Here is a 12,345-nt window from a genome sequence, read left to right as displayed (position 1 = left end):
TGTCCATCTGAACAAGTGTTGGTAATTTGGTGTTGGCCATCCCTGGCAATGCAATGGCATTGCAGCCACACTTCACAGGGGAACTTCATTCCTAGGCAAACAATTGGACAATTCCAAACGTGAAAGAAAGCACTGAAAAAAGTGAATAGAGACTGTAGTTCATTTCCGAAATGCAGATCAAATGTTCTTGTAATAGCCAATGACTATTTTATAGTCCCCAATTATTTGCTGCACTCAACTGTCACCTACTGGAACCCGGTAGCAATTGGATTAGTCTGGTCTGTAGTGCCCAATGCAGCTGAGCTCTAACATGAATAAGGAGAGCTCCTTCTTTTCCACTGTCTTTACCCTCCTCCCCTGCTCCTGTTCCATGGGTTTCTCAGTGTCCAGCACATCAGCTTGTGGCCTGCTCCACTTGTACAGAGTACAGCACACGAGGATGATGAAGCACGCTCTGTTGAGACCATACAGATGGTGAACCCCCCCCTAGAAGTGGTAACGGTGATCAGAGATCACCTGGACATTAACTGAGTGGAACCCTTTGATTGAATTCTGTGACGTTATGATACAACTCTCTTAGTGTGATGTGTGTACAGTCAATGACACCTACTCTTAGAGGAGGCCATCTATGTTTCCAAACCCGACTGCCTGGGCTGCAGCACTGATATTATCATGGAGGCACAGGCGAGCCAGTGTGATGTTGCACAGATAACATCAATCACTGCCATGGTGTGCCTGTCGGTGCACAACTGAGACAGTCGACACACAAGTCACCTGAAACTTCATGGAAGGAGCCAATCACACAGAAGATCAAAGTGGTTATCACCTTCAAAACCACTGGGAGAGTATGACCTCCCATTCTGGAAGTTTTTAGGTCACACTCCAGGGTCTGACATATGGAGCTTGTGTCAACATTATGACTGAGTGACCAACACATTTAAAGGGAGTGCCTGCTGCACTCTGATCCACTTCTCATCCTAGACTCACATTAATCATGAAATTTATTGCAGCATCCAGTCAAGTCTGTTGTAATGCCTACATTCCAGACGGTGATATGATCATGTCCACCTCCCACAGTAGCTTTGCAAGCGTTGGAAGTTATAGATTTGATATTTGCCAGGATTTTCCTCTTTTTAAGTCATTGCCATTAACTTACACATCACTGAGATAAAAATGTGTTGCTGGAAAAGCGCAGCAGGTCAGGCAGCATCCAAGGAGCAGGAGAATCAACTTTTCGGGCATGAGCCCTTCTTCAGGAATGCGATGGAAATGCGATAGGTGGAAGGAAGTTAAGGTGATCCCTCACCTTAACCTCCTTCCACCTATCACATTTCCAACGCCCCTCCCCCAAATCCCTCCTCCGTACTTTTATCTTAGCCTGCTTGGCACACTTTCCTCATTCCTGAAGAAGGGCTGATGCCCGAAACGTTGATTCTCCTGCTCCTTGGATGCTACCTGACCTGCTGCGCTTTTCCAGCAACACATTTTCAGCTCCAGCTGCTCCAGCATCTGCAGTCCTCACTTTCTCCTACATCATTGAGATACCCATGATCAATTTGCAAGCACCAGTAGCTTGGTGCAAATCGTTCTTGACCAGTATTTGATGCCTAAGCATGTTCATTCTGCACACATATATGATGAAATGATTGCAGAGGTAATGGAGCTGCTTCCTGTATTTGCCACCTCAACGCCGGAGCATTGAGTATCATGCTATCGGCTATCAAACTGACTCCACCCACCCTGGGTGCTGTTCATTTCCACATTGCAGTTAGTGTCTAGAGAACAGCAAATGATGTCAAGGCACGTAGCTCATAGTGGACACTATCAGCACCAGGCTCCACCTGGGACCCCCCCTTACCCTTCTAAGACCCTCCATGGTCTCTGTTACACTCCACTATCACAACAGCTAATTTCATCCCATTTGCTCCTCCCACCATATGGAGCCCACCACATAGAGCTTTTTCTAAAGCCTTCCTCCTTACCCCTGAGTCCCCACATTACACTGATTACCGATGCCTACCCATAGTCCTCTCCACACCCCGTGGAAATGTGCAGTCAGCAGCAACATTGCTTTGTTGAACTGAATGATCAATTCATTCGGATGAGGAGATAACATCATGTTTCTCTTTATGTAATAGCACTGGATATTAAAATAATCATGTATCATACTCCCAGTGTGTGAAAATGAAGCTTTTTTTCCTATGGTTCTACTTATTTCAGTGTCCAAAAACTGGATAGTCACTAATCAGTCCAGGGAGACATACTTTTCCTCAGACAGTGATTAGGATGTGGAAGTGGTTGAGACAAATAGCTTAGATGCTTCCAAAAGTAATTTAAATGGGTACATGAGACAAAAGGGAGTAGAAAGATCATTGGAGAGGTTGAAATGAAGTAGATTGAATGGGAGGAAGTGATCCTGGAATATAAACACCACTGCAAACTGCTTGAGCCAAAGGAACTGTTTTTGGGCTTTATGTTGCATTTAATTCTGTATATTTCTATATATAGTACTTTACACCCAACAAACAGAATCTCCTAAGTGGTAAGAAATTAAATGTAACTTTGTAGCTCCAATTGAATTTGATTTCTTCTTGTATAAATAAAGAGCTAAATATCCCTGTCTTTGACACAGGCCAACAAAGTTCTTTAACAAAGAACAATATATGCTGGGAGTTAAGCCAACACCTCGTTACGATAATTGGACAGTGGCCAATATGAAAAGAAACTCATTCAGTCTAACCATAGTCAGGCCAGCAAATTAAAGCAATAACAACAGCAAATGAAGGTCTAGTCCTGGGACACAAGATACTGACAGAATGGAATGTATTTTTAACAACAGAAATTCAGGGTTAATTAGGATCAAAGGTCTTACTTCCTGAGTTCAAAGTTTCCTTTCTTAAGTCTTTTGAGAGTTTGGGACCCCAGCGATATGAAAGGACATGGAAATCCATGTTGGAGGGACCCAAAGGTGAGCCACACACGAATGCCAAAGTTCCAAAAAGAAATCAGTCCGATAAAGTCACATTCACTCTTAATCTGCTAAAGATGTGCAATGTTTTTGATGTTACAAAAAGTGAAGTAAGTCAGTTAACTGAGTTGGCTGGACAGCTACTTTGCAATTCCAAGTGACACCAACACCATCCTGAGTTAAGCTCAGGGTACCTTATAAATCCCACCCCTTCCCAACCTCTTCCCTAGCCTGAGGCATGGTGACCCTCAGGTTAAACTGCCATCAGTTGCCTCTCTGTAATGAGCGAATGGTCCTTTGAGACTGGTGACTTTACACAAAAGCCCTGGAGACATTGATGTTGAAGAAACATTCGGTCCACTTTATTGTCAGTAACATCCCAAAGTTAAGGAAGATATAAACAGGACTCACTACATTCAGGTTAAAAAAAGCTATCTGCCCTGTTAAACAAAAAACACTAATTTGAGCAAATGATAAGTGAAGATATCCATGTCAGGAATGTGACTTTACCAGTTAGCATTTGTCGCCTGAGATGGTTCGTCTCTTGGGCCAGATAGTAAGATTTCCAAAAATGTCTGACATATTGATCCAAAGTCTGTATATTTTAGAAAATTGCAGGTATGTGTATAGATTATGCAAGACTTTATTTATACCCCTGATGAAGAAAGTTGTGGATTTAGAATAAGTTTCTGAAACATGAGCACAAACTCCAGTCTGGATATTTCAGCGCAGTACTGAGGGAGAGCTGTACTGCAAAAGATCCCAACATTTGAATCCATTATTAAAATAGGGTCCCTCCTTCCTTCTCAGATAAATGTACAAGATCCCACGTTTCAAAGATGAGAAGGGTCTTGCAGTGTTGTCCTTGACATCTTAGTCAACATTAATACCTCAACAATCATCAAAACAGATCATCTGCTCATTTCTGCCACTGTTTTTTGTGGGACCAAGATGTGGTCAAATTCATTACTGCAGTTCAAAAATTATAACAGTGACTGTGATTAGATTAGATTACTTACAGTGTGGAAACAGGCTCTTTGGCCCAACAAGTCCACACCGACCCGCCGAAGCGCAACCCACCCATACCCCTACATTTACCCCTTACCTAACACTAGGGGCAATTTAGCATGGCCAATTCACCTGACCCGCACATCTTTGGACTGTGGGAGGAAACCGGAGCACCCGGAGGAAATCCAATTGTAAAACACTTTAGTCAGTCTAAAAGGCTGTATTTGAAAGCAGTTTCATTTCTCTTTCTTTCTTACTCTAGCTATTCTGTTATTAGCAAGAGCGATTATCCCAAATCTTTGGGGCACCTCATGCCATTCCAAGCTGCATAGTATGAGTATACAAGTAAACCCCCATGTAATGTAAGCTAAATTGAAACGCATTGGCACTAATTTGGCATTCTTTATCAGAGAGCGCCCTCTTTGCAAGCCTCTTGCGCAGCATCACTCCAACTTTAACAATAATTAAAGAGGAATTTTATTACTTGGCTGCTTTAGAGTCGTAGAATCCCTTCAGTGCAAATAGAGGCCGTTTGGTCCATTGGGTTTGCACAACCCTCCAAAGAGCATCCCCTTTACCCCTTTAATCTACCTAATGTCACCTACACACTATGGGGTATGTTTCCCCATAAACCCATGCCTAAAGGTAGGCATCCCATTTCTTTCATCATTGCATGCAGCTTCATAATTAAATACTTCTTTAAACTTGGCAAATGTCGGTGTGTTGAGAATCATTTTAATGTTTTTAAAATGTTTTCCAAACTTCTGTGTTTCCACCTCACTGTCCAACCTCCCACTTCCTTAAAATAAGCCAAAGCACAACTTTCCCTTTCTACCAATGATGTCATCTCTCGATCCACTTGACTGTACACCTTGAAAGTTGGAAACAATTACATAAATGAGCAGATGAGAACCGTGGTGTTCTTGACTCAAAACTGTTTTTTACACTTAATACCCTAAAGCATTGAGGGAAAATATTTAATAAATTATTAAGTATCTTTGTAAATGCATAAATGTTTGCAAGTTGGAATTCTTAATTATAGGTAAAATGTTTTGTTACAATGTAGCAACACAGACTGTTTATATGTAAAGTCCACATGACCTGGCACCATCAAATCAAAAATAATATGATGATGAATTATGTTACTCTGTTGACAAACTAAATGTACCATGAAAATGTTCAACACCCGTTATCATTGATACTTGTACTTAACAAGGAAATTCTTATATTATAGAATTTAATTAATGATGGTAAATTGAGCCAATATTCTTCATTAATCACTATGTATGTAGAATCCCACCCATTAGCCTTTGAAATCTAGCCATCACACAGGAGGGAGGACATGTGTCCTGGTTCTTGTCATTTAGTGTAATAACCTGGCAACATATTTCACATTTGTTGAGGTCCGTATAAATTGTTGTTGGCCAGTGAAATAGCAGTTTTCTGCACACTGGTGCTGATTGTAGCATTGTGTAATTTTAAGAAAATTATTCGTGAATGTGTGTATCACCACCTGGTCCCCATTGTCATCTATCCTACTTGCTCTGATCAAGGTGATGATGAGTTGCTTTCTTCAATCCATGCAATCTTTGGAGTTTAGTCACACCCACAGTGCTGTTAGAAAGGGAGTTCCCAGATTTTGTCCTAGTAATGGTGAAGAACTGGTAATATCGTTCCAAGTCAGAATGGTGAAGAGGAAATTTGCAGGTGATCGTATTCCCGTGCATCTGCTGGCTGAGTGATCCTTCTCGGTAGTTTAGAGAGTACCATTGGTGAGTTACTCCAGTGCATCTTATATATGACACATATTGCTGCCACTGTGCAGTGGTGATGAAAAGAGTCCAAGGTGGCTTTGCTGTATGGGATGGCAAATAAGCAAGCTGCTTTATCCTGATTGGTGTCAAGTGACAAGTATCCCATCACATTCTTGGCTTGTGCCTTGTAAATGACAACCAGGGATTGGGAAGGCATGAGGTGAGTTACTCACCATGGAATGCCTAGCCTTTGACCTAGGCTCAGAGTTATATTATTTGTATGGTTGACCCAGTTCGGTTTCTGGTCGATGGTATTATCAATGATCCCAATTGATGTTACCACTGAAAAAGTCACATCCCAGAATGAAGTACAGCTTGATAGATCGTAGTCTTGCTTTTATTGCTTAAATGTGGTGATCTTTCATTGAAATACAAACATACAAATTCATAGATTTACATTAACAGTAGAACAATTATATGAAAAATAACATTCTGTCTAAATATAACACTGATCTAAAGGTTTCAACATACAAGGCAAAATAAGTTCCTGTCTACTCCCAAATACCTATACTTTATAGTTTAGCAGAAAAAAAGAGAAATTTTCCTTCCCTGTCCAAACCATAGGTTTGCCTTAACAGTATTTGTTATCTTTTCAGGTCCTGGTGTGAGCTGTGAAATCTTTTTCTTGAATTATCACACAACTGAGATCTTAGATTTTCTCAGCTTGGAATAGACAGTCCAGTTTTGAAACTAAAGATTCCAGATCTGGAAATTTTCATGAATTGAAACATTGCACTAAGGCAACTTATTCCCTAACTACTCTGAACAAACCCATTTTCCTAGGAGAAACTGTTCTTGCAACTTATATTAAACTGAAGGTTTTAACTAAACTGGAACAAACTTTATCATCCTAGCTTCTGCTAATCATTTTTTTTTCCCTGTCATAAAACCACACTGTTTAAACTTTTCTTAAACATCCCAGGAAGCTTTCAGCAAATTGGTTTAAAAAATCCTGGTTCCGATATAGTTAATTATGAAACACTTTCACAAAAAAAAGACAAATGTAAATATGTTGAAAATCCAAACGGTTTTTTAAAAAATTGTATCATTTAAAACTAAATCAAATACTCCATCACAATTGAGTACTAAGAGGAGTTGGTTAGATTTTGCCTTGTTAGAGATAGTCATTGCTTGTATGGTGATAATGTTACTTATCTTTTGTTAGCCCAAATGCGAATATTGTTCCAGTTTTACTGCATTTGGACACAGACTGCTTCTGCATCTGAAGAGTCATAAGCGGTGCTGATTGTACCATTGTGTAATTTTTTTAAAAAATGGTTTATGGATGTGCATGTCGTTGCCTGGTCAGCACTGACAGTGGTGCATTCATGAGCAAACATTCCCACTTTAGACTTGAAGGAGGAAGAACGGGCCTGACGAAGCACCTGGAGTTGATTGGGCCTAGATCACTATCCTGAGGAACTCGAATGGTAATGTCCTTGGATTGAGATGATTGATCTCTAATCACCACAACCATCCTCTTTTGTGCTCAGTATGGCTCCAGGCATGAGACAGTTAGCCCCTGATTCCCATTGACTTCAGTTTTGCTAGAATTTTGTGGCTATAAGCAGTTTTGCACAGGCTTCTAGATGCCAAGGACAGTCACTCTCACCTCACCTCTAGTCTTTCTTTTTAATCCATGTTTGGACTAAGGTGGTAATGAGGTCAGGAGCAGATTAGCCCTGGAAGAAGAACCTAAAGTGAACGCAGGTTATTCCTTTGCAAGTGCAGTTTGGTAGCACTGTCGATAACCCCGCCACTACTTTGCTGATGATCAAGAGTAGACTAATAGGGCAGTATTGGCCAGGATGGATTGGTCTTGCATTTTATTGTGCACAGGACATATCTGGGTAATTTTCTACATTGTTCATTCACTCAGCACTTCCTGCTGAAGTTGGATGCAAATACTTCAACCTTGTTTTCTACACTTATGTGCTAGGCTTTCCCATTGTTGAGGATGAGAAAATTTGTGGAGCTTCGTCCTCCAGTGTATTATTTAATTGTCCACCATTACTCACGACTGTATGTGGCAGGACTACAGAGTTTAGATCTGATCTGTTGGTTGTGGGATCACAGTACTTCCACTGTTTGCATTGCAAGTAGTCCTGCATTGTAGCTTCACCAGGATGTCACTGTGTGCTTTGATATGTCTAGCACAGACCCTGACATGTCCGCTTGCACTCTGCATTGAGTAGGATTGATCTCCAGGCTAGAGTTGGAGATATGTCGGGTAACTAGGTTACAGGTTATTTTAAATCTAATTCTGCTGCTGCTGCTGGCCTGCAGCACACCATGAGTGCTTGCTCTTGAGTTGCTAGATGTGTTCAAATGTTTTCACAATTGGCACAGTGGTAGTGCCATACAACATGATGGAGAGTATCTGCAATGTGAAGACAGGACTGTATTTTCACACTAAATGTTCCGTAGTCACTCCTACCGATACCATCATGGACTGGTATATCTGTGATAGTTCGGTTGGTGACGATGTAGTCAAGTAGATTTTCTCCTCATCAACTACCGCAAGGCCAGTCTGTCAACCATGTCCTTTGGTGCTTGGCCAGTGGTGGTGCTACCAAGCCAGTTTTGGAGATGGACATTGTAGTTATCTAACAACATATATTCTGTGCCCTTGCCACCCTCGATGCTTCTGAGCCATTCCACATGCAGGAGTAGTGATTTGCAGGATTATCTGGGCTGAGTATTCTATTGTCATTTCCAATGCCAAGGTCGACATTGGGTCATCTTTCTTTAGACTTTGTAGTGGTTTGATACAACTGAATGGCTTGTTGGGCCATTTCAGAGGGCATTGTGAATACTGATGTTTTCCCTTTGTGACTACGGTTATTACAACAGCTTTGAGCTTCGGATATATTTAATTGAGTTGAATCACCTTCCATGGTGGCATTTGAGCCCATGTTTCCGGGATCCAGATTACTCATTTAGTGACATTACCGTTGCATCAGTGCTTCCACCTGAATGGAAAGGAAGAATGTATAGGGCTATTGGCCGGAATCGAGGCAGTGGCATGTAGTCAATTGCCTGACACAGATCCACCAGGCCAAATGGCCTCCCTCTGTGCTTAAAAAGTTCTATAATCCTGTGACAAGTCCACAAAACTCCTGTAAACAGCAGTCAATGAGGTGAAGAATAAGTGCTGTTCCTCTCTGCTGACTGAAAAGTAAGACAATTACTCGTTGCTGCTTCCTCATAATGGGTATCTTACTGTTAAAATTATGTTGTGGTTTTATAAATGTGATAGGACCCCATTCACATAAATGTATGAAGCTCCCACCCGAATGATCAATAATACCAGTGGTGTTAAAATAGCTACTTTGTGGGAATTACATGGTAAGTATGCAGATTCCCATTTAGGTCCCATTCTGCCTGGTTTCTCTTGGACAGAATGAGTCATAATTCCTCCTTCTACCTCTTTGTATCATCACTTCATCTTTTTGATTCGTTTTTTTAATGTGAGGTGGGTCATTGCAAACCTTCCACTGGGATCAGTGGCACTGAACATCTGCTAAGGTTGAGCATTGATTTAATTTATGGTATTCATATCCCTGTGCCTTTTTAGTACTGAGTGGGCAGTACAAGTTTTGTAGAATTTAATTGGTATAATTTCATAACTTGCATTCCATAAAAATCAGGTGCCGTGATATGAAGACTAGTCTGAAGAAATTGTGGATTCAATGTTCTCGTAGTGGAAAAGACAAAGGTGGTGATAGAATATAATTTATTGTTTCTTCTTCGATTCAGCCATCTCCTTCAAAATCCCTGAGTGCAAATAGTGCCTGAGTAAAATGCATTTACAGCATTTTTATGTGAAACTGTCTTTGTGATTTTAAATGTGGCACTAAACTGGATTTATGGCACTACACACTGTGAAAATGTGCATGGCATTAATCTGCTTTTGTCGCACTGAGCGCACAACTGAACTGAATTTGTGGCACTCTTTTTGGTACTAATGCAGTTCTCCTCTGTTGCAAATTACACAAAATTAGCTCCCTGGAGTGAGAAAGCAACACAGATCTAAACAGACAGAGGCCAGCTGCAGAAGAGCTGCTAACAGAGATAAAGATTAATTAAGAAAGCAGCGGTATGCAAATATGCAAATTGGTATTTCTCTATTACCTCTCCAATCAAATTATAATCGTTTAACTGCATATAAAATTACACATTCTTCCTATCTGATGTTAAGAGCAGATGTTGAAGTTAAGGTTTTCGATATTTAACAATAATTATTTTCTTTCTCTTTAGTCCTCAGACAGCACCCTGAGATCCAGAAATCATGAGCACCCACTTTCCACAGAATCTTTGCTGAAAAAGGACAATGTATCAGTGTCCACACATCTCGCTTCCTCGCACCCAGCTTTCTATCTATCTGGTCACTCCATCCAAGGGTCACCATATTCAACAATTAAGTAAGTCTTTATAGATCCTAATTATTCTAGGCATGAAAACAGTGGTATTATCTTTCATAGCCACTGTATCAGAAAGTTGAAATTTCTCCTTATATTGTTTTTCATGAAGTTCTCATGATAGCACATATAGAAATCCTGATACAACAAATTAACCTGTTAGCTAGTGTACAGTGAAATATTGAAGGAGATGAGGGAAGGAGGAGAGATGGGCAGCACAGTAGCTCAGTAGTTAGCACTGCTGCCTTGCAGTGCCAGGGACCTGGATTCAATACCACCCTCGGGTGACTGTCTGTGTGAAGTTTTCACATTCTCCCCATCCACATGGGTTATCCCCGAGTGTTCTGGTTTCCTCGCACAATCCAAAGATGTGCAGGTTTGGTGGATTGGACATGTTAAATTGCCCACAGTGTTCAGGGATGTGCAAGCTCGGTGGCTTAGCCATGGGAAATGCAAAGTTAGAGGAATAGGGTGGGTCTGGGTGGTATGCTCTTTGGAGGGTTGGTGTGACCTCAATGTCCTGAATGGCTCGCATCTACACTGTTGGGATTCTGTGATGACCCTCGGGATGTCACTACCTCAAGCCTTAAAGGGTCTGCATTTTATTAAGCTTAATCAATCAATTCTTTTACCCCAACTAAGTTTCTCTCCAATTTGATTGAATTTTATGTTACATGATATGCTGTCTGTGGTTTTGTTGCCATATGGAAAATTTACACCATGCTAAATATAGTAATAATCTCTGATTTATTAGATTGAAAGGTTGTGTACCGTAATGAATAACTAAAACATACCTAATATTGGAAATAAAAACATTTACATCTTAAACTCTTATCATCATCTACTCCCTACATCTGTCATATTTTGTATTATTTCAGTCATCCTTGTTTACTTTCTGATACTCTTTGTCCCTCAGCTTTTACATGATTACATAAGATATATGACACTTATCTCAACAAACCCATGTTAGGCTCCTCCTATCTTTTGCTAACTAATTCTATTCTTAGTAACCTTCAATTCCCTTCTCCCTCATATGTTTTTAAGTTTCCTATTAAATGCTATTTGCTTCGACCACTACATTTAATAATGAATCTCACAGTCTCATCACTTCATATTGTCTCTCCTTTGTTTCCATTCTTGGGTCAGAGGACAAAAAATGAGAGAAAAGATCATCCAAATTATTGTATTCCAGTGATTTGGCAAGCTGATTTGTCCAAACTGAGCCCAGTTCATATTAATTCAAATGCACTGAATTTCCTCATCTCAACAAACAAAATCCATAATGCAAGGCAAAATTCATGATACATCATGCTGCTTTCTCACTTTGATCTTCAGCCTTACAATATGTTTCAAAACCAAGATGCATAATGTGACTCAATGAGTTCCAGTTAGAATTCCTCTGTGCATTAGTGTTGGGTGCAGCAGTTTTCTGCACTGGCAGTAACAGAATATTGCTGAGTACTGTCCATATTCCATAAGTTCTATCTGGAAATGAACCAGTTTGTTATTTGTGCTTGCACTTACCCACTGTTTGTTAGATACCTGTTGAGCTGTGGTTAACAGAGTATACAAATTTACTTGTTTGTGTTCAAGTGTGCATGAGGTGTCAATATCTGCACAAAAGTGATTTGAAGGCAGGGCAAAGAAATAACTGAATGTAAAGTTCAAAGAATCAAATTTTATTCAAAGTGTAAATTCAAATGTCCGTGATGGATCAGTGAGGAAGAAGTCTGGGGAAGAGACAGAGGATGGAAAATAATCTCCTCATTTTGCATGTTTCAAAGGATTTTCATTCCATTATGCCATTGGTTCACTGCTTTATCACTGAATCATAGTGCTATGCCCCTTTATGATACTATAGCTGACTGCGCCTCATTCATTTCTTTTGAGCTTCTGTTGTCAGACAGCTGGTCATTGAATTCCAAAGGGGTAGCTTTAATTCAACTACTGGCAGGGATGGAAGTTGTGCAAAAAAGATTTTAAATGCAAGCAAATCCATTTATGAACAAAACCCAGGAGCTGCCCAGTCTCAATAGTAATGCTCCTTGTATGGGCACAATACTATTGGTATAGAAATTGCCTAAATATTCCCCTTCATTTTTGTAATCTTCTCATCAAATAAGCCAAAACATTT

The 12,345-nt window shown here is 40.3% G+C and overlaps 1 protein-coding gene across 3 annotated transcripts in view; it reads left to right on the top strand.

Annotated features, from left to right (window-relative positions):
• Positions 1-12,345, top strand: part of LOC132832302 (genetic suppressor element 1-like) — a 289,494-nt gene that overhangs the window by 218,763 nt on the left and 58,386 nt on the right. For all 3 annotated transcript variants that reach the window (XM_060850188.1, XM_060850189.1, XM_060850187.1), the window contains one exon: positions 10,051-10,214. In XM_060850188.1, coding sequence (XP_060706171.1) covers positions 10,051-10,214 — 164 coding nt within the window. The remainder of the gene's footprint in view (positions 1-10,050; positions 10,215-12,345) is intronic.

Source organism: Hemiscyllium ocellatum, chromosome 34 (genome assembly GCF_020745735.1).
Source record: "Hemiscyllium ocellatum isolate sHemOce1 chromosome 34, sHemOce1.pat.X.cur, whole genome shotgun sequence".
Taxonomy (NCBI): domain Eukaryota; kingdom Metazoa; phylum Chordata; class Chondrichthyes; order Orectolobiformes; family Hemiscylliidae; genus Hemiscyllium; species Hemiscyllium ocellatum.
The sequence above is the reverse complement of the archived record's forward strand: the minus strand, read 5'-3'. Positions and strand labels throughout refer to the sequence as shown.